A 19,708-nucleotide genomic window follows, 5' to 3' on the forward strand; every position below is an offset into this window, starting at 1 on the left:
TACTAGTGATTTCTTTGAGTTAATTTTATATCCAGCCACTTTGCTGAAGTTGTTTATCAGCTGAAGAAGTTCTTTGGTAGAATTTTTGGGGTCATTTATGTATACTATTGTGTCATCTGCAAACAGTGATACCTTTATTTCTTCTTTGCCAATTTATATCCCCTTGATCTCTTTTTGTTGTCTTATTGTTCTAGCTAGCACTTCGAGTACTATATTGAATAAATATGGGGAGCGTGAGCATCTTTGTCTTGTCCCCAATTCTAGTAAGTTTGCTTCAAGTATCTCTCCATTTAATTTGATATTGGCTGTTGGTTTGCTGTAAATTGCCTTTATTATGTTTAAGTATGGGCCTTGAATTCCTGATATCTCCAATACTTTTAATATGAAGGGGTGTTGTGTTTTGTCAAATGCTTTTTCTGCATCTAAGGAGATGATCATGGATTTTTTTTCTTTGAGTTTGTTTATATGGTGGATTGTGCTAACAGATTTTCATATATTGAACCAATCTTGCATCCCTGGGATGAAGCCTACTTGATCATGGTGAATGTAGGTTTGGATGTGTTCTTGGATTTGGCTTGTAAGAATTTTATTGAGTATTTCTGCATCGATATTCATAAGCTAGATTGCTCTGAAGGTCTCCTTTTTGGTAGGGTCCTTGTGTATTTTAGGTATCAGAGCAATTGTGGCTTCATAGAATGTATTAGGTAGTGTTCCTTCTGTTTCTGTTTTATGGAATAGTTTGAGGAATATTGGAATTAGGTCTTCTTGAAGTTCTGGTAGAATTCTGAACTGAATCCATCTGGCCCTGGGATTTTTTTGTGTGGGAGGTTTTTAATAATTTCTTCTATTTCCTTTTGGAATATGGGCCTGCTTAGAAAGTTTACCTGCTCTTGATTTAACTTTGGTATGTGGTATCTGCCTAGAAAACCACCCATTTCCTCTAGATTTTTCAGTTTTGTTGAGTATAGGTTTTTATAGCAGTATCTGATTATATTTTGAATTTCCTCAGTTTCTATTGTTATGTCTCTCCCTTCTCATTTCTAATTTTGTTAGTTTGGAGCCCTTAAGTTAGTTTGGCTAATGGTTTAACTTTTTTGTTGATTCTTTCAAAGAACCAGTTTTTGGTCTTGCTGATTTTTTGTATTGTTCTCTCTGTTTCTATTTGATTGATTTCAACCCTGAGTTTGACAATTTCCTGCCTTCTATTCCTCTTGGGTGAGTTTGCTTCTTTTTGTTCTAGAGCTCTCAGGTGTGCTGTTAAGTTGCTAGTGTAAGATCTCTCCAGTTTCTTTACCAGTGCACTTAGTGCTATGAATTTTCCTGTTAACACTGCTTTCATTGTGTTCCATTAGTTTGGGTATGACATGTCAACATTTTCATTAAATTCCAGGAAGTTGTAATTTCTTTATTTCATCCCCGGGCCAAATTATCATTGAGTAGAGAATTGTTCAGCTTCCACATGTATGTGGGTTTTCTGTTGCTTTTGCCGTTATTGAATACCAACTTTAGGCCATAGTGGTCTGATAGGATGCATGGGATTGTTTCAATCTTTGTGTAATGGTTGAGGATTGTTTTGTGAATAATTATATGGTCGATTTTGGAGAAGGTACCATGAGGTGCTGAAAAGGTGTATTCTTTTGTGTTAGGGTGAAATGTTCTGTTCATTACCTCTATTAGTTTCACTGTCCATTGGTGAGAGTGGGGTGTTGAAGTCTCCCACTATTATTGTGTGGGGTTCAATGTGTTTTGAGCTTTAGTAATGTTTATTTTATGAATGTGGGTGCCTTTGCATTTGGAGCATAGATGTTCAGAATTGACACTTTCTCTTGGTGGATTTTCCCTTTCATGAATATGAAGTGCCCTTCCTCATTATGCTTGATAACTTTTGGTTGCAAGTCTATTTTATTGGATATTAGGATGGCAACTCCAACTTTTTCTTGGTACCATTTGCTTAGAAGACATTTTTCCATCCTTTTATTCTGACATAGTGTCTGTCTTTATTATTGAGGTGTGTTTCTTGCATGCAGCAGAATGCTGGATCTTGTTTGTATATCCAATCTGTTAGCTTATGTCTTTTTATAGGTGAGTTGAGTCCATTAATATTGAGAGATATTAAGGACAGATGACTGTTGATTACTGTTATATTTGTTTTTGTAGGTAGCTTTATGTGCCTGCAGTATTCTCCTTTTGGTTTTGTTGTGAGATGCTTCATATCTTGTCTTTTCTTTGGTATAGGTATCTTCTGTGTATTGGAGTTTTCCTTGTGGGATCCTCTGTAGGGCTGGATTGGTCGATAGATACTGCTTGAATTTGGTTTTGTCCTGAAATATTTTGTTTTTTTTATGTATGTTGATTGGGAGTTTTGCTGGCATTTCGAGTCTGCATGACCTCTGACCATGCTTTTCTGGCTTTCTTAGTCTCTGTTGATAAGTTTGGTGTAATTTGATAGGTCGTCTTTGTATGTTACTTGGCCCTTTTCCCTTGCAGCTTTTAATATTCTTTCTTTGTTCTGTGTGTTTAGTGTTTTGACTATTATGTGACAAGAGGATTTTCTTTTCTAGTACCAATTGTTTGGTGTTCTGTAGGCTTCTTGCACCTTTATGGCCATTTCTTTCTTTAGATTGGGGATGTTTTCTTCTATGATTTTGTTGAAGATGTTTTCAGGTCCTTTGAGAGGGAATCTTCATTCTCCTCTATTCCAGTTATTCTTAGAGTTGGTTTTTTCATTGTGTCCTGAATTTCCTGGATGTTTTGGGTTAGGAGTTTTTTATGTTTTGAATTTTCTTTGACCATTGTGTCAATTTCTTATACAGTATCTTCTACACCTGAGATTCTCTCTTTTATCTCTTGTATTCTGTTGATGATACTTATATCTGTAATTCCTGTCCTCCTTCATGGGTTTTCCATTTCCTGGTTTGCCTCCATTTGTGTTTTCTTTACTGTTTCTACTTCCACTTTTAGGTCTTGGACCACTTTATTCAATTCCTTCATCTGTTTTGATTGTGCTTTCCTGTATTTCTTTAACAGACTTATTTGTTTCCTCTTCAACAGCTTCTCCCTGTTTACCTGTGTTTTCCTGTATTTCTTTCAGTGAATTATTTATATCCTCCTTAAAGGACTCTATTATATTCATGAGAAGTACAGTGGTTCTTCTGGTATGCTTCAGGATATGATGTCAAATGTTCTGAGTGTAGCAGTTCCTCTGGTAAGTCTCAGGATATGGCTTCTTCCAGGGAGCAGACTAGCTAGCAGTCCCTCCCAGTAGAATGGCATCTCTGATTGTTTTTTTTTTTTTTTTCTCAAATCTCCAATCAGTGCAATACATTATAGTTCAGAACTAAAGCAAATTAAATAAAGTGTGATTGTTTAAAGCAGATAATCAAAATTAGGCTTATCAGCACTATAATGCTTTTTATGATTAAGGTATCTGTTGTGCTTTATAATTACAAGTATATAATGCATACAAGTGTTTAAATTTTATTAAATTGTAAAGTGTATTTTTATGTTCTATATTAATACATTTATAATTGAATGGGTATTTCTACAGTCCTACCAGTATGCTAGATTCTGTACATTTGTAATAACGCTAAAGAATGTTAGCATTTTTAAAAAATTTGATTATCGATCTTATTCTGTAACTTTATTTTTCTAGTGTGGAAATATATTGCAAACTACTCAGTTTAGTCTACATTACATCATGCTTTCCTAAAATGTACCTTAAGTTTGAAGGTTAGTCAAATGAATACATTAGTGGTTTGCCAAGTAAACATAAGGTGTCTACTTATATACTATCAGCTTTTGGTGGGTCATAGTGAAACTGGATGGATATTCATGGCAGTTTGGTTGTGGGAGTGACACCTTTATGAAGTCGGTTTGGTAGTATCCTTCCATTCACATCTTGGGCTTGCCTACTGTATTTCCTTTGACCAGCAGAAGAATGGCAAGCAAACATGAAAAACATTTGCATATCAGTATTTACCCTCTCATGCTTCACATGTTGGCTCTACAGTATTAGCCATCCCAGACAAGATTTGTAGGGCCTGACCAGACCTGCTCAAACACCCATCTAACCTATAAGTTTAAGAGTAGTAAGAAATAATTGTGCTTTTAAGGCACTGTTAAAGATTGTTATTGTTAAAAACATGACTGATATATAATAGCTACAGGAAGTCATGGGACAGGACTGTCTTTTTACAGTCTTCATACCACATATTTGTTATGTTAAAGTCTGTTGTAGGTGAATTTTTGGTGTAAAAGACAATATTGAATATAATCCTCTTCCTTCTGTTGGCAATCTAGATATTCTAATTATTCATCAAATCAATAGATAACAAATATCAACAGAGTATCAGGAACAACACTAGATGCTTAGACAGAAATGACTTGACTGTTATGTTTATGGGGATGATTATAATGGACTGACATACATGTTATGAAAGATTCCATGCTATTGTCGATGAAACTGATTCCTAAAGTTATTTCCATTTATATATGCCATTGTATTTAGTCATGCTTTCCTCATTTCTCACAAAGTCTAGAGATGTGTTCTATTTCTCTTTGTATTTACTCTTTATTTGGGAGAAACGTTTAATTTCCCCCTTTATGTGACTTACACATCTTCCTATTGTGTAGCATAATATATTACCCATATTGACACTAGGCTTGGCCATGTTACATGTTTTAACCACTGAGACCTGAATGTGATCTATGTTGAGACTTGATGTGCCAGGGTGGGGGGAGGGTATCCAGGGGGTCCCCCATTCTCTCGGAGGAGAAAGGGGGGAGAGGAACTATGAGGAAACAGAAATCTGGATGTAAAGTGAGTAAATAAAAACAATGTGTATGAATAGAGGCTACTAGCTCTCATGCGGCTTTTTGGAACCCTGTGACAGCCACCATGTAAACAAGTAAGGGGACCCCCTTGAAGAATAGGAATACTGGTTTCTGTGATCTTGGTAGACACTATCCCTCAGAAATGAAAGTCCTTTTACCTACTAAACACCTCACTATCCTATAGTTGATATTTTTTTTTTTTTTTTTTTTCCCGGAGCTGAGGACTGAACCCAGGGCCTTGCGCTTGCTAGGCAAGCGCTCTACCACTGAGCTAAATCCCCAACCCCTATAGTTGATATTTTAAGCTATTAAGTTTTGGGTGGTTTGTTAGACTGTCATAGTTATTTAACCCACCATTCCTTTCAAGTTAGCATGACCAAATACTTTCATTGAGAAGTCACTTTAATCACAAGCTTCTAAAAGCTGGGCCACATCCTGTTTTTGTGTCTCTTGTCATGGTGTTTGATGAGTTTTTAGATGGAAAAGTTCTAGTACAACCATTCCATCTTCCCACTCTAAACTATGGAGATAAGCCACTCCAATTTTAAATTTCTGTTACTGAAATTTAGTAGGCTATCTCTATTCTACATATAACCTTACTCTAGCCTCCCAAATGACAGGATTGCAAACGTATATTGGTAAACACAAAGCTTCAAACTTCACATTCAAACATTTTTTATGAAGATGTAACACAACATATTTACTACTGAGGCAACGCTGAGCAATAAACTACTCTAAGAAGAAAAAGAATGAGAGGTAAGAATATACCACAAAATAGAGGGCCTACAGAATTGAGAATTCGAGTTCCTTAAAATTAAATATTTTTCTCTGCAGAGGTGAGCATAAATGTCCAATAATGTATGTACAGTACTTCTCTGTAAACTCTGGATGGCTTACAAGCTTTTGGTCCCCTGTGACTATACAGAAATAAATGTAGAAATGGCTCTGTGCAAAAGTTTTTTTTTTTTTTTTTTTTTAAGAAACTTAAGTATATACTTAATCAAAAGATCCTCCTCTCTCTAAGGAAATTTTCTCTAGCACAGCGCAGGATCTATCCGTGTAACAATTACAAAGTGCTAAATCCCATGCCAGATTAGGCAAGGGAAAAAAAAAAAAAAATCAAGGCACCAAAGTCTGAGTGAGTCATTGCCTTCCTAGATTTTACATTTTGTGGAGTATGTCCTTCCTGGAGTTTTCAGCCAGCTATAACCATTATTTATGGCTAAAAGCCTCTTCAACGTTCCCCGATTTTTGTAACTATTCTCACTTTTCAAGATCTCTTCGCTTCCAAAACTGATGTCCCCGCACATCTTTCCTGAACGTAGTGGAATGACTGGCGTGCGCTTTCGCTGAAAGTGAAGAGAGAGGACATTGACCCTGAAAAGTTTCCAGCACTTAAAGAGCTGGTTGGCCGGCTGTTCAAGTTGCCGGCTGGCAACTCCACGGTGCTCCCCTCGCGGAACTAGACAAAGCTAAAGACAGGCCAGGGCAAGGCCCGCCCTGCAGGCTTTTGGGCGGAGGGAGTGAGAGGCTAAACACCCCCCCGGGGGAGGGGAAGCATTTGAAGTCTGGGGCCAGGCTGAAAGCTGGAAAAGTGCAAACTGGATAGGAGAGCGCTCAACGCGAGTGGACTACAAAGCCCAGAGTGCACAGCGTCGCTCTCCTCAGCTCCACTACGGGCCCTGCGCGCCATGGAGGCTGGGAAATGAAGTCTGTGGACTTCCAGAGCCCCGCGCCAGGGCAGAAGGGAGGCGTTGCTAGTCCGCTCCTTCAGCACGCGGGTTCCTGGCTGGCCTCGGGGTTTCTCGCTCCCGCTCAGGGTTTTCGTGGACGGCGGGAGCAGTATGGCTTGCCTGAGTAAACTCCGGGGGGAGGAGGGGAAGGGAGTGGATAAGGAGGCGGGGTCAGCGGAAGCGGCAGGTTGCTTCCTTCTCTTCGCGCTCCCTCCCCGCCTCTCCCTGAGGGAGCGGTGGGAGGGGGAGGGTAGGGCAGAAGGAAGGTAGTGACACGTGTCAATCAACCCCCCTCCGGGGGGCGCGCGCTCCGGGGCTCGCGCCGAGGGCTCGCGCCCCTGCCTCGTGCCTGCGCCGCTCGTATGTAAATGAGGGCGCGTGACGCGGGACGCAGATGGACAAGGGAAGAGAGAGAATGGCCGCTGCCGCCGCTGCTGCCGCCGCCGCCGCTGCCGCTCAGTGCCGGAGCCCTCGGTGCGCGGCGGAGAGGAGAGGATTCCGGCGGGAACTCGACTCTTGGCGCCACCGCCTCATGCACTGTGTAGGTAAGAGAGACACGGGCCGGGCCGGGCTCCGCGCCGCTGTGCGGCTGCCGGAGGAGTTTGTGGCTGAGGGGTGTAGTTGGAGCTCCGGTTCGGGTCAGTTCAATGGGGAGCGATGGGAGCGGCGGCGGCGGCGGCGCGGCGGCCCCGGCGGCGCCTTTTGTCTCGGGGCTCCCTGCCCGGCGCGGTCCGCGCCCCGCCGCCCGCCTGCCCGGCTCCGGGCTCCCGGGGAACTGTTAGTTCGGACCCACTCTCCGGGCACCCCGCGGAAGCAGCCCGCCGGCTCGCGCTGCCCCGAAACTCCGCGGCGCCCATCGCCACCCGCCGGTGCCCCTGTCACCGCGGCTCTCCACCGGGGCTGAGGGGACCCTGTAGCGGCGGGCCGGTCCGCGCCCCCGCCGGGCGCTCACACACCCCCTTCTTGCCGCTGGGGGCTGGCCGGGAAGACGCTGCCTAGTTCCCGGACGCGGGACCAGGGGTTGCGGGGCGCTCGCGGGCGGGGCCGGAGAGGCCGAGGGGCGATGGGGCGGCGCCTGAGGGCGGGGGCGGCCGCCTCTGCCCTCTTGCGCGCGGCCTCGGATCTGTGTGTACCCCTTTAAGAAGGAGCCGCTCGAGCGCTGACGGTTGGGATTTGAAGTTCTTCCTCCCTCTTTGGAAGTCTGGACGGATGGGGGGGTGTTGCTATGGCGACGGCACCCTCCCCATACCCCCCCCTTTCCTTGAGGACGCCCCGACGACTCTAGTCCTCTTTGGCTGTCATGTGATGGACTCGCGTAGCCCTCCCCACCTCCCATTCCTGTTCAAATGCAATTCAGTTTGCCGTTTCGGTGGGGTCTGATTGGTTTTGCTTCAAACTTCCGCGCTCCGGGCTGTCATTCAGTGGGCTCCTCTGGGTAGCGGGAAGTACTGGTACTCCGTACCTTGTTGCGGTCACTGCTTTTCCTCACTCACGGTGCGACATGTGCCCACAGCTGCTACCCAGCAGGTTGGTTCAGTGCACTAGAGGGGTTGCGGAGGGTGTGCTCTGGCGGGGGTTACGGGGTAGCATTTGAAGAGGTGGGAGTGGAGGCTGGTCGGTGTTAGGAGTGGGTGGTTGCGTCGGTTTTCCTTTCTGACGAGTGTCAGCATTTGGAGTTGAGTATAGTAAGCTCAGTTCTTTGGGAAGACAACTCTTTTCTACCTTGTTTTCATCTGTTCTTGCGCCACCTCGCGCCCTGCCCTGTCCCCCATCCCCACCCCTCTCAGATTTGTTTGGTTAGAGCCCTAAGGTCTGTCTTGTCTTCACTATTCATAGTAGATGAAACCAGAAGCAACTCCAGTTCAATAATGTGCCATACTGAAGAGGACGTATATAGGAAAATAGAAGGAAGGGTACTCTGATTTAGGAACATTTCGGTGATGTTTAAGCAGCTTACTCTTAAGAGCAGTGTGTCACTTCTATAAAATATATTTTGGGTTGATCTGTGGCAAGTTATATGGAAGGGGGGTGTGAAAAAAAACCCTCGTACTAAATGTGTCTGTACTTGTACATTACGAATGCAAAGTGGACTCGTTTTATGTTTAGATCTGTTCCGTTGAAAACCCGCCTAGAAATTGTTGCGTTCCTTCTTGTGGAGTCCAACAAATAGCTCTGACAGCATTGTAGTACCGGCTCAGAGAACTGTGTTAGGCACCCAGGTATTTGAATATGACCATGCTTAAGTTTTGTTTTACAGTATTTGACGATTTGTTTTTCTCATGTTGTGTCACTAAATACATTTAGTATGTCTTTGAATTAAAAATATGTACTTTTGAAAGTCAAATTTTAACGAAGTGAAACAAATTAATTTGATTTAATGGGAAATGAGGTAAGAATTTTGAATACTTAGTATTCTGTAATCCGTATTATACTTTCGGTGTTATACACAATTATATTGTACGATACATGAAAATGTTTTCCTGGACAACAGCCATATTTTAGAAATTGTTTCATAGTCCCAGTTTTTGTGTAGAAATGTGCTGAAATCCATCTTGTATATTTTTGTCATTGCTATTTTAAAGTAACAAATGTTCTTCTAAATCGAATATATACCTGCTGGTCGGGGGGAGTGGTCTCGTGGTGTGAATAGGTAATAAAAGTCATTATTTTAAGCTACCCTTTGCTATGATATGCACTTTGCAGAAAAATCTTCCTGTTCCTTACATGTATATGTGGGACTTATATGCAGTATGCAGATGTATAAATGTATACATTTCTATATTGAAATTCTATTGTCAGTGCTCACAGTTGGAAATCATAAAGCACATTCAGGTTATACAGCTAATTGGTATCAAGTATCAAATGAAGTTTTTTAAAATCTTCTTTACTTGTTAAACAAATATGATTGGTCTTTTTGTTATGTATATTGCCTGAAAATTTTGGGAAGGAAGTTCTCTTCACTGTCAGTGAATTACTATAGTGATTGGGAAGGGACAATGTTTGAATCCATCTAGAAATATTTCCTTTATAAATGTGGGACTCATGTCCTTACCTTAGATTTACTGCTCTGATTCATTTCTGGTTTTGTTTTAAATTAAAACAATGTTCTTCAAGTTTTGTCTCAATTGATGGCTCTGTTTATAATGGGCTTTTTACAGTCTTTCTATGCTAGAGTATAATTTTGAATATCCTCATGTAACAAATGCTTGAGTGCATATTGGATGTGGGACTATTATCCTAGTATTCAGAATTATACTGAACATTACAAGATACAGTCTCCTATTTTGCAGAGTGTATAACTAGTATTTACTAACCAGAATGACACTGAACATTATTCCTTATGGAATAATAATATAATTAGTATCTGATGATTTATAAAATTAAAAAACAGCTAAATATAACAAAATAATGTTTTAATGAAATTTAAAACATTATTCAGACTTGAAGAATAATTAAAATATTTAAGCTAGGACAGGCCCGATTTTTAAAAAATTAATTTTGGAATAATTTGCATCTTAAGATTGTCAAATCAGGAACTAATAGTTACTCTTGCCCAGGTAAACTATTTGTTTCATATCTTGTTGTATTTTCATTATTCTTGTCCTAAACTTGCACACAAACACACACACACATACACACACACACATACAAACACACACACACACACACACACACACGAGCAATTTGAGAGTAATTTGAACCTAAGCTTTTCATTATTCCAAAAAGCAAGGACTCTGTTGAGCATATATTACCTAATTTATAGTTGATTTTTAAATTTTATCTATTTTCTCTATCTAGCTCTTGTCTGTTCCCTAGCTGAAGGTCCATTCTAAGATAATGAAGTGCATTTCTTGGTTATCATGTCTCTGGTCCTTTTTAATTGAGGATAGTTCTTCAATTTTATTTAATTATTTATTTTTTTGTATTTCTTGGCCTTGATATTAAAAAAAAAATACAGGACATTATTCTGACAATGTCCCTCAAATTGAATTGTTTTTTTCTCATGACTAGATTGTTATGCATTTGTTAGGAATACTACTGAAGAAATGATCTGTTTTTCTCAGTACATTGTATTTTGAAGTTCAAAGTGTTGGTGTGTCTTAACCTTAAAATTTGGTCAAGATATTTACTATATCTCTCGCTGAAAATTATTCATCATTTTGTAATTAATGTGCAACTTATGGGAAAGTATTTTCAAGAACAGAGTATTGCCATCATAGCATCAAAATTTAACATCTGTCAGTATTCTGGTCTTGTCCCTTCTTTTTAAGGATTGATACTTATTCAGTTATACTTTGTATGATTTCATGAATTGTTACTCAAAGATAAAAATCTATCACTGTCATTATTTAGAATTGTGGCAGATTCAACTAAACTTAAACCTCCCTCCATTTCTCTGTGTGTGTGTGTGTGTGTGTGTGTGTGTGTGTTACACATATGCACATATTTCTGAACAAGATAGTCCACATTTATATACTTTATTTTCCCAGGTTTTGTATTAGTTACTTCACCAAAATGACCTTTCATTCATTTTTTTTTCCGGAGCTGAGGACCGAACCCAGCTCTCTACCACTGAGCTAAATCCCCAACCCCATGACCTTTTTCATTCTTATAGAGAAAAAGTAAATTTAGATAACAAACTAAGCAGAAGGTTTTGGGTCTGTTTTTCATTAATCCCTGGTTTTTCATATACATATACATATATATATATACACACACACATACACACACATATATATATGTATATATACATATGTATATATACACACATACATATATGTATACACATGTATATATGTATATTTTTCTTAAGATTACAAAATAAAACAAGGAAAAGATTGGCTTAGAAACATCCTATAAAGCAATAGTACCTTTCTTATAAAAGACTGGTTCAGTAATAAATGGAACCAAATATGAAATGTTAAATCTTCTGATCAAAGATTAAATTGTTAATCTACCTCATTAAAACACATTTAGTCTATTATCTTTTTTATTGAAAACTATCATTTTTGTACTAATCCATGTAGATATTGTTGAGAACTTAGGTTACTACTATTTATGTTTTAGAATTGGGTATTTTACATTTGTGGTACATCTCAATTTGAAGACTCTATATTTAACTGCAACAGGTGGCAAATGGACTTAACTGGATAGTTTAGTTTTCTTGATTTCCATGGTACCGCTTACTTTCAAAATCTCTTCATAATAAGCAAATGTATACTTTTACTCAGATCTTTTATTTGGTAAGTATAGAATGAACAGATCGTAAGAAAATAAGTTCTGGAGCTAGACTTCCGAGTTTGGAACCTAGTGACACTATTTACCAAGGTTTGTTTTTTGTTATTGTTGTTTTGTTTTGTTCTTTTTTGTTTGTATTTTGTCTTTCAGTTGTTTCATCAGTAATTTGGAGAGAGGTAGATTGCTAGAGACAAAGTTTGTTGGTTTGTGCTAATACGTGTCACCTGTATAGAAAGCACCTGTATAGAAATGCTAGCTAGTTGGTAGTTTTTTTCCCCTCTGCTCTTGAATGTTTGGACTTTATAATTTTTATCTGTGGACTTGGTGGAAATGGTGTTGGGTAATTTAAAAAGATTATGGAGCATGCTAAAGTAAAAACAAGAGTTTAAACGATCTGTATTTTCCAGTCCTCTATAGCTATAGTGTTAAAGAGTTTTAAAATCATGTAACTTAGTATTGATTCTTTCTCTGTATGATGAGAGCAGAAGATATTTACCAGTCTACATCCTAAGGAATCTTTGGTAATGGATACAAGAAATTAGTTTGTAGCTCATTAAAAACTTTATTACTTAGTGTGGTGGTGCACACATTACCTTTAGTAACAGCATTCTGGAGACAGAGCAGAGGAACTCTGTTTCAAGGTCAGTTCTATATACACAGCAAGTTCTAGGCCAGCTAGGATTTTTATAGCAGTAATCTGTCCAATTAAAATAAAAAATTAACAGTAATAACTAGACACTATCATATTAAATCATTTTGAGGTTTTTTTTTGTTGTTGTTGTTGATATGAACCTTCATGTTAGTTTGATGTTTTCTTCTGGTTTCTTCTTGCCTGCTCTTCTGTTATCTTACCACGGAGTTCTCCTTTGTCACTGTTAGCATCTAAATCACAGAAGAGTTGATTTACTAAGAAATTTGTATTAATAGATCACTGATCGGTTTGGGCAGCTGTCAAAGAGTGTTGACTGTACAACTTGTTTCACCAGCAAATACGATGTACAACTTGTTTCACCAGCAAATACGATGTCCATTTCTTTTAAGTGGTGGCAGTTGTGATACCATCTAATCATATACTTTACACAGTTTGAATCTGTTGAATAAGTTAAGACATGTATCGAGATTATCTTTTTTAAAAAATAGGAATTTTGGATAATTTTGCAGTTTTTGGCAAAATTTATATAGGCTGCAGACAGGTGTGTGTGTGTGTGTGTGTGTGTGTGTGTGTGTGTGTGTGTGTGTGTGTGTTCTGTCTGCCTGTCTGCCTATCTGTATTTTTGTCTGTCTATGTCATATGTGTGTGGGGGTGCCCTCTGAGGCTAGAATAGGGCGTGGAATCCTGGAGTTAGAAGAGATTGTGAACTTGATCTGAAGAGCAGTAAGTGCTCTTAACCACTAAGTCATCTTTCATCCTGCAGAATCATATGCCTTGGGCCGGCTACACATATGCCACTTTCCCAACTTGGCAGCACATGTGATTAGTTTCTGTTAATGTGTCTGCATATTCCTCTCACCTTCACTACCGGCCTTTATTTCTGTCTCAGTTCACTCTTAGGAGGGGCAACAAAGATACAGAAGAGTTTTTCGTTTTGTTTTGGTCATATATGTATTTTTCCCTTCATAAGTCTTAATAAGTTAAAGTATCCTACTTTGTGTGTGTTCATAGTCTTTTTTCGTGATATACTTTACTTAAGACATATAGGTTGCCCATAAGATTCTATACTTTATAATTACATAAACGTGATACATACTTGGCAGATAACATTGAAAATTTGAATTTTGTGTTCTATGACAAGCAAAACACAGTATGATATTCTTGATATGTCAGGTGGAAGCTTGAACCACAGCTTCTAATTAGCCACATATTTATTAGGGTTAACAATTGATACTTTTGCAGTGTGCTTCTACCATAATATTTAATAAGTTATATGAAATACCTTACCCTTTGTTATTTAAAATAGGTTTTGAATTTTGTTTTTCACAACCATAGGCAGTGTAAGTGTTCTGTGCATGTTTAAGGCTAAGCTGTGATCCTGTAAGACAAGAAGTATCTATTGTACATAGACTAGCATTCACCAAGTACAAAACATGTAAGTCTACAATATTGAGGACATTATTACAGTACATATTTAGGATTAAGTTTGTAATCAATGAATCAGTTGAAAAGCTTTTATTTGTAACAGAATGTAAATAAGAAACGATGATGGATTCAGTCCAACCTGCTGCTGCTACTAGAAACGTAATTAAGAAAATATGCTGTCTTTGAAGAACTGCACATTGTTCTTAGTTAAGCTAAATACAAATTTTGTTGTAAGAAGTTTTGTGTTTACTAGAAAATAAAAGAATAAAGTGAATCTTGTCTTTTTTTCTGTATCTGCTTTCCTTGTGTAGTTGCCAACAACTTTATCCTGCTTATATTTTTCTGTTTGGGTTCTTTCTTTAATCTCCTGCCAAGTTATTTCCCTTGTAATAGTTCACGGATTCAGTTTTTGTGATAGTGCAAACACTTGGGCAAATTCCGATAAGGTTTTGGTTTATGTCAGTATATGCATTACTGATTTTACTTCCTTCTGGTGTAACTTATAACTTAAAACATACAGTAAGTTATTGTGTAGCTGCTTTGATTTCATAGTTGACAAGGCATTAATGTCTCATGTGTATGAAGTAAAAGCTCTTAACCATATTCCACTATTTAGTCATAGATGATCAAACAGTTCCTTCCATATTGGTTCTTTAGGCCAACGATTCTCTTCATCTGCTTTGTTTATTATATATTTCCCCAAATTCTTGGGTATCTTTTTAGCTATATCTTCTGTCTTGGATTCTTAATCACCTTTAAATTTTAACTTGACTCTAGATTCTAGGTTTCCATTAATTCAAATTGGATTTTTCTCCTCTAATATGTGTATGCAAGGTGTGTATATTGGAGGTAACTTTGTCCATTAGACTTCATGTTTATCACACTGTTGACAGACAGGGGACTAAGTCTTCATAAATGGTAGAAAGGGCTAGATGGAGCACTGTTCCTTCTTCGCCTTTATAATCAGATATAATTCATCTTTTACAGAGAACTTTATGGGACTGAGATAATACTATCATTCCTCATGTGTTTGCTATTTTTTGGCTTAATGAAAAGTGTTAAAATATTTATGTAGTAGTATTTTGGTGCCAAAGATATTAGTTAAAGAACAATATAAGCACAAATATATTTAAATCTATGCAGATGAATGAGATGAACTAGGGACATAGAATAGACTATTGGATAGTAAAGGATTTGGCACCACACTAAGATATGTTAAAATTCTTTAGGTAGAGAAAGGAACCTCACACTCCTCCCAGTGTTTATACCAAAAGATAAGGCTATTAGATAAGCAGTAACCAGAACAGAGCTAGCGCTGAGAGGAGAAAGGACTTTTTCCAGATGGACTGTTACCTGTCAATGAGGAGTCTGGAGCATAGGTGAAACATGGAATGTGCTATATTTTGGCAACATGAGGGTTCCAGGTGATCTTGATTAGATGAATTTCAGCAGAGTGATAGAAATGGCAACTGTATTGTAACAGGTTAGATAGTAATTCAAATATATCCAAGTGGAAATAATGTACTCATATTAAATGGGACATGTTTTAAGGACTGGTGATGGCTCAGTGGGTAAAAACACTTGCCACAACCTGAGTTCCATCCCCAGTGACACCTGTCTCTCATGATCTCGCTTCTTTTTTTTTTTTTTTCCTTCTTCTGAGCAGGTATGTGTATATGCATAGACACATGAGGATAGCATGCATGCATGTGTAGGCATATGCATGTAGAGCTTAGACATCACCATTGAATGTCTTCCTAAGTTGCTCTCCTTGTTTTTTGAAAGAAGAATTCTGTAAATTTGGAGTTACCATATCTTGTTAGACTAGTCCCAGAGATCCTTTTGTTTCTGCCTTCCCAGATCTATGACATGAACCCTGCTTCCAACCACTGATGCTCCGCCTTGACATCACACTGAAGTCATCATGCTTGTATACCAAGCACTTTACAGACTGAGCCATCTCCATAGTTCTTGTATGTATTGAGTTTAGTAAAGCTGAGAACTAATAGCAACAGAATATTGAGACTTACACATTAAGTAAAGAAATGAGATGGACTTTGAATTCTTGAATAAATATCAATTCTAAATGTATCTCTTTAAGAAATTTAAAGCAATATTTTCTTAATCAAATTAACTATTAGATTTATGACATCATTCTGTTATACACTTTAAAGGTATGATTTTTCCCCCAACTTATTTTTCTCAGTTTACCATCAGATCTTTTGATTCCTATGTACCAGTTGTTTGGGGTTATAGTTCTGTTTTTTCCAAACTGGGTTCTAAATCTCCATAGAATTAAAAATCCAGAATCAAAATACTAGCCTTAAGTAAGGTTGTATTTGAAGTATTTGACTTAGAACCATGGTTAAAAATAGGTGTCATTGGTAATGTGGAGGAGAGAAACTCACAAAGCCTCAACCCTACACAAAGAACTACAGGCAACTAAGGAATGCCGAGAGAGGGAGAAATAGTCTTGCACAGGGAAGAGCACACTAATTCCTTATCCAATACCAATAGTCAGTCCTAAAGCATACTTACAGGTAACATTATGTAGACTGAGCAGGTTGTATTTATATATTTGGGAACACATTTACCATCAGCACCACCACCACTACCAACAGCAAAGAGAAAAAGAGGCCATGGATTTGAAAAGGAGCAGGGTAGGAGTGCTTCAGAAGATTTGGGGGAGTAGGAGGGGAAGGGACAGGGAGATGATGTAATTTGTAATCTCAAAAAGTAAAACATTACTAAATAATAATAAAGTTAAATTAAAAAAAAAAGTGTTGTACTTCCTACCTTTCAGCTCCTTAAACTGAACTAAGTTACCAACCTATCAGAAGTGCGGCTGGACTGGCAGCTTCTTTTGAATATAAGGAGGCACAGCTACCCTAGTGAGGCAGATGAACAAAGAGGATTGGTTCTGTGTGCAACACAACTTCTAAGACACTGTTCCAGTAAGGAACAGGTATAAAGCTGTTGTCAGGGGTAGTATTTTTTTCTTCTTTATGAAGACTGAATAAAATATAAAGAACAGAAGCTTCTTCCTAAATATTTCTCCTAAGAATGGGAACTTTTGGGGGAGTTCTGTTTTATGTGAAATGCAAGTATGAGAATTGGGGTTAAAATGCTTACCTTTAACTGTAGGTTTGTATTTAGACTTTGTTTATAAAGACTGAACTATGATTAAGGGTGCTAAGTATTAAGATATGTTATAAGCTAATGGAAAGACAGGAGGAAAAATTAATTAATTGAAAGGTCTCAAAGACTAGGTTCCATGGGAGGGAAAGCAAGGATTGGGAATCTTTACCTATATAGGAATGGTTAGTAAATATTAGGCTAAGCTAACTTAGAGCAGTAGTCAAGTAGGCAGGCTTACGTAGCCTTTCCCATCCAGTCAGTGATAGATATACTAGAGAAGCATAATGTAATGTGAGCACGCTACAGGTATGTTCTGCCTGGATAGTTTACTCTCAAGGATCATCTGATCCCTGCTAGAGTTAGGCCTCTCTGCTGTTGTAATGCAAAAGCAATAGTAACATGAATAATCATGGTTGTGTTTCAATAAAACTTATTTTTATAAAAAAGTACATTTAGCTTTGCAGGCCATAGTTTGCTGGTCCCAGAGTTTCAAAGATGAAATATAAACTGACTTAGGGAACAAGTTGAGAAGGATAAGGATAATACAAACAAATACAAATAACATATTCTGAAAATATTTAGCACAGGCGTCATTGAGTGTAGGGTGGATGTGGAGCAAGAATGCAAGTCTAAATTATGATCTTAACCAGGAAAAGATATGAACTTTTGATAATTTTTGTTAATATGTAATAAGCATGATCAGATAAATCAGTTACTTTTCATTTTGAGCATCCTTTGTTAATAAAGTTTCAGGTTTTTCTTTAATTTTTGTTTGCTTGTTTACAGTAGTTTTAAAGAAACTTAATTGAAGCAGCTATTTTAGGTCAAAACTAGGAAAATGGGCAGCCTGTAATGTACTAATGAAAACATTGAATATTCAGATGGTATCCTTTTTTCTACTTGAACTTTTAACAGTTTGGAAAATTAAACATGGTGAAAGATGGAGGCCAGAATAACAGTTCTACTGTAAATAGAAGCCAAGTTAGAATAGAATCAAAGGGGCTGTGAGACACTTAAGGGGAACACTCTTAAACCATCTCTTCAGGCTTATTTTCCCTTGGTGACACTCCCCCAAAACAGCAGAAGCAGAGCAAGAGAAGCAAAACGAGGCTCTGGCTGATCAGTGACTCCTTTTTAGTTCACTGCTCAAAGTAGCCATGTCCCTTGTCTATGAATGAAGAAAGGTTCAAATCCTGCTCATTGAAGCATCCTTTCTGGTAGGAACCAGGAAGAAGGAGAAGGTTGTAAAACCTCTAACACTTGGGTTTTTAGGACTTTTTTGCAAAATCGTATTTGTGAATAACTATACCAGAACTCTTACTATATAGAAAACAGACTTACATATCTGGATATTTAAAATTTTTTAATTTTAGTATTCGGAAAAACCTTGTTTTAAAAAATTCTTTAATGAATAAATATTAACTAGGTCTATATTTTTCATTAATTTATTTACTTATTCACTTTATATCCTGGCTGCTGCCCCCCTTTCTTTCCTCCTAGTCCCATCCTCACAAGTCCCCGCCATTATCCCCTCCCCTTAGGTAATACCTGGCCCTAGGACAACAAGTTGCAGCAGGACTAAGCATATCCTCTCCCACTGAGGCCAGACAAGGCACCCCAGCTGGGGAAAGGGGATCCAATAGCAGGGCAAGCAACAGATCAGAGACAGCTATTGCTCCAGTTGTTAGGGGACCCACATGAAGACCAAGCTGTATATGTGCCACAAATGTGTAAGGGGCCTAGATCCAGCCCCTGCATGCTCTTTGTTTGGTAGTTCAGTCTCTGTAAGCCTTCGTAGGCCCAGGTTAGTTGACTCTCTGTAGGTGTTCTTTTGGGGTTCTTGACCCCTTTGGCTTGCTCAATCCTATTCATTACTATTCCACACAAGTTCCTGAGATCTGCTTGATGTTTGGCTGTGGGTCTCTGCATCTGCCCCCATCTGCTGCTGGATGAAACTTCTCAGGAGACAGTTATGCTAGGCTCTTGTTTGCAAGCATAGCAGAGTATCAATAATAGTGTCAGGGTTGGCTCTCTTCTGTAGGATAGGTCTCAAGTTGGGCTAGTCATTGGTTGGCCCTTTCCTCTTTATGCCTGTATATTTTGTAAACAGGACAACTTTTAGATCGAAGGTTTTGTGGGTAGGTTGATGTCCACTTTCCTTCTTTCTTCCACCTACAATGTCTATTTTATTTCCCCTTGTGAGTGAGATTCATGCATCCTCCCTGATACCTTCCTTATTACTTAGTTTCTTCGGGTCTAAGGATTGTAGCATGGTTATCCTGTACTTCATGGCTAATGTCCACTGATAAGTGAGTACATACCATGGGTGTCTGTCTGGGTCTGTTTTGCCTCACTCAAGATGATATTTTCAATTCCATCCATTTGCCTGCAAATTTCAAGATGTCTTCATTTTTAATAGCTGAGTAGTATTCCATTGTGTAGATGTACCATATTTTCTTTATACTTTCCTCAGTTGAAGGATATCTGGATTGTTTCCAGCTTCTGGCTATTATGAATAAAGCTACTGTGAACATAGTGGAGAATGTGGCCTTGTGATATAGTGGGTCATCTTTTGGGTATATGCCCAGGAGTGGTATAGCTGGGTCTTGGCTTAGAACTATTCTCATTTTTCTGAGAAACCACAATATATATTTTCAGAGTGGTTGTACTAGTTTACCCTCTCACTGGT

General features: G+C 38.6%; 1 protein-coding gene across 13 annotated transcripts in view; it reads left to right on the forward strand.

Moving 5' to 3' along the window:
* Positions 1-6,352: 6,352 nt before the first annotated feature.
* The window catches only part of Lcorl (ligand dependent nuclear receptor corepressor like), a 131,558-nt gene continuing 118,202 nt past the window's right edge, over positions 6,353-19,708 (forward strand). For 2 of the 13 annotated variants that reach the window (XM_032916205.1, XM_032916202.1), the window contains exon 1: positions 6,780-7,111. In XM_032916205.1, coding sequence (XP_032772096.1) covers positions 6,961-7,111 — 151 coding nt within the window. In that variant the 5' untranslated portion in view covers positions 6,780-6,960. Of the gene's footprint in view, positions 7,112-7,671; positions 8,094-19,708 lie in introns of those variants that run through there. The other 11 variants (XM_032916194.1, XM_032916199.1, XM_032916198.1 and 8 more) reach the window with 10 other exon arrangements.

Source organism: Rattus rattus, chromosome 11 (genome assembly GCF_011064425.1).
Source record: "Rattus rattus isolate New Zealand chromosome 11, Rrattus_CSIRO_v1, whole genome shotgun sequence".
In the NCBI taxonomy this organism is placed as follows: Eukaryota; Metazoa; Chordata; class Mammalia; order Rodentia; family Muridae; genus Rattus; species Rattus rattus.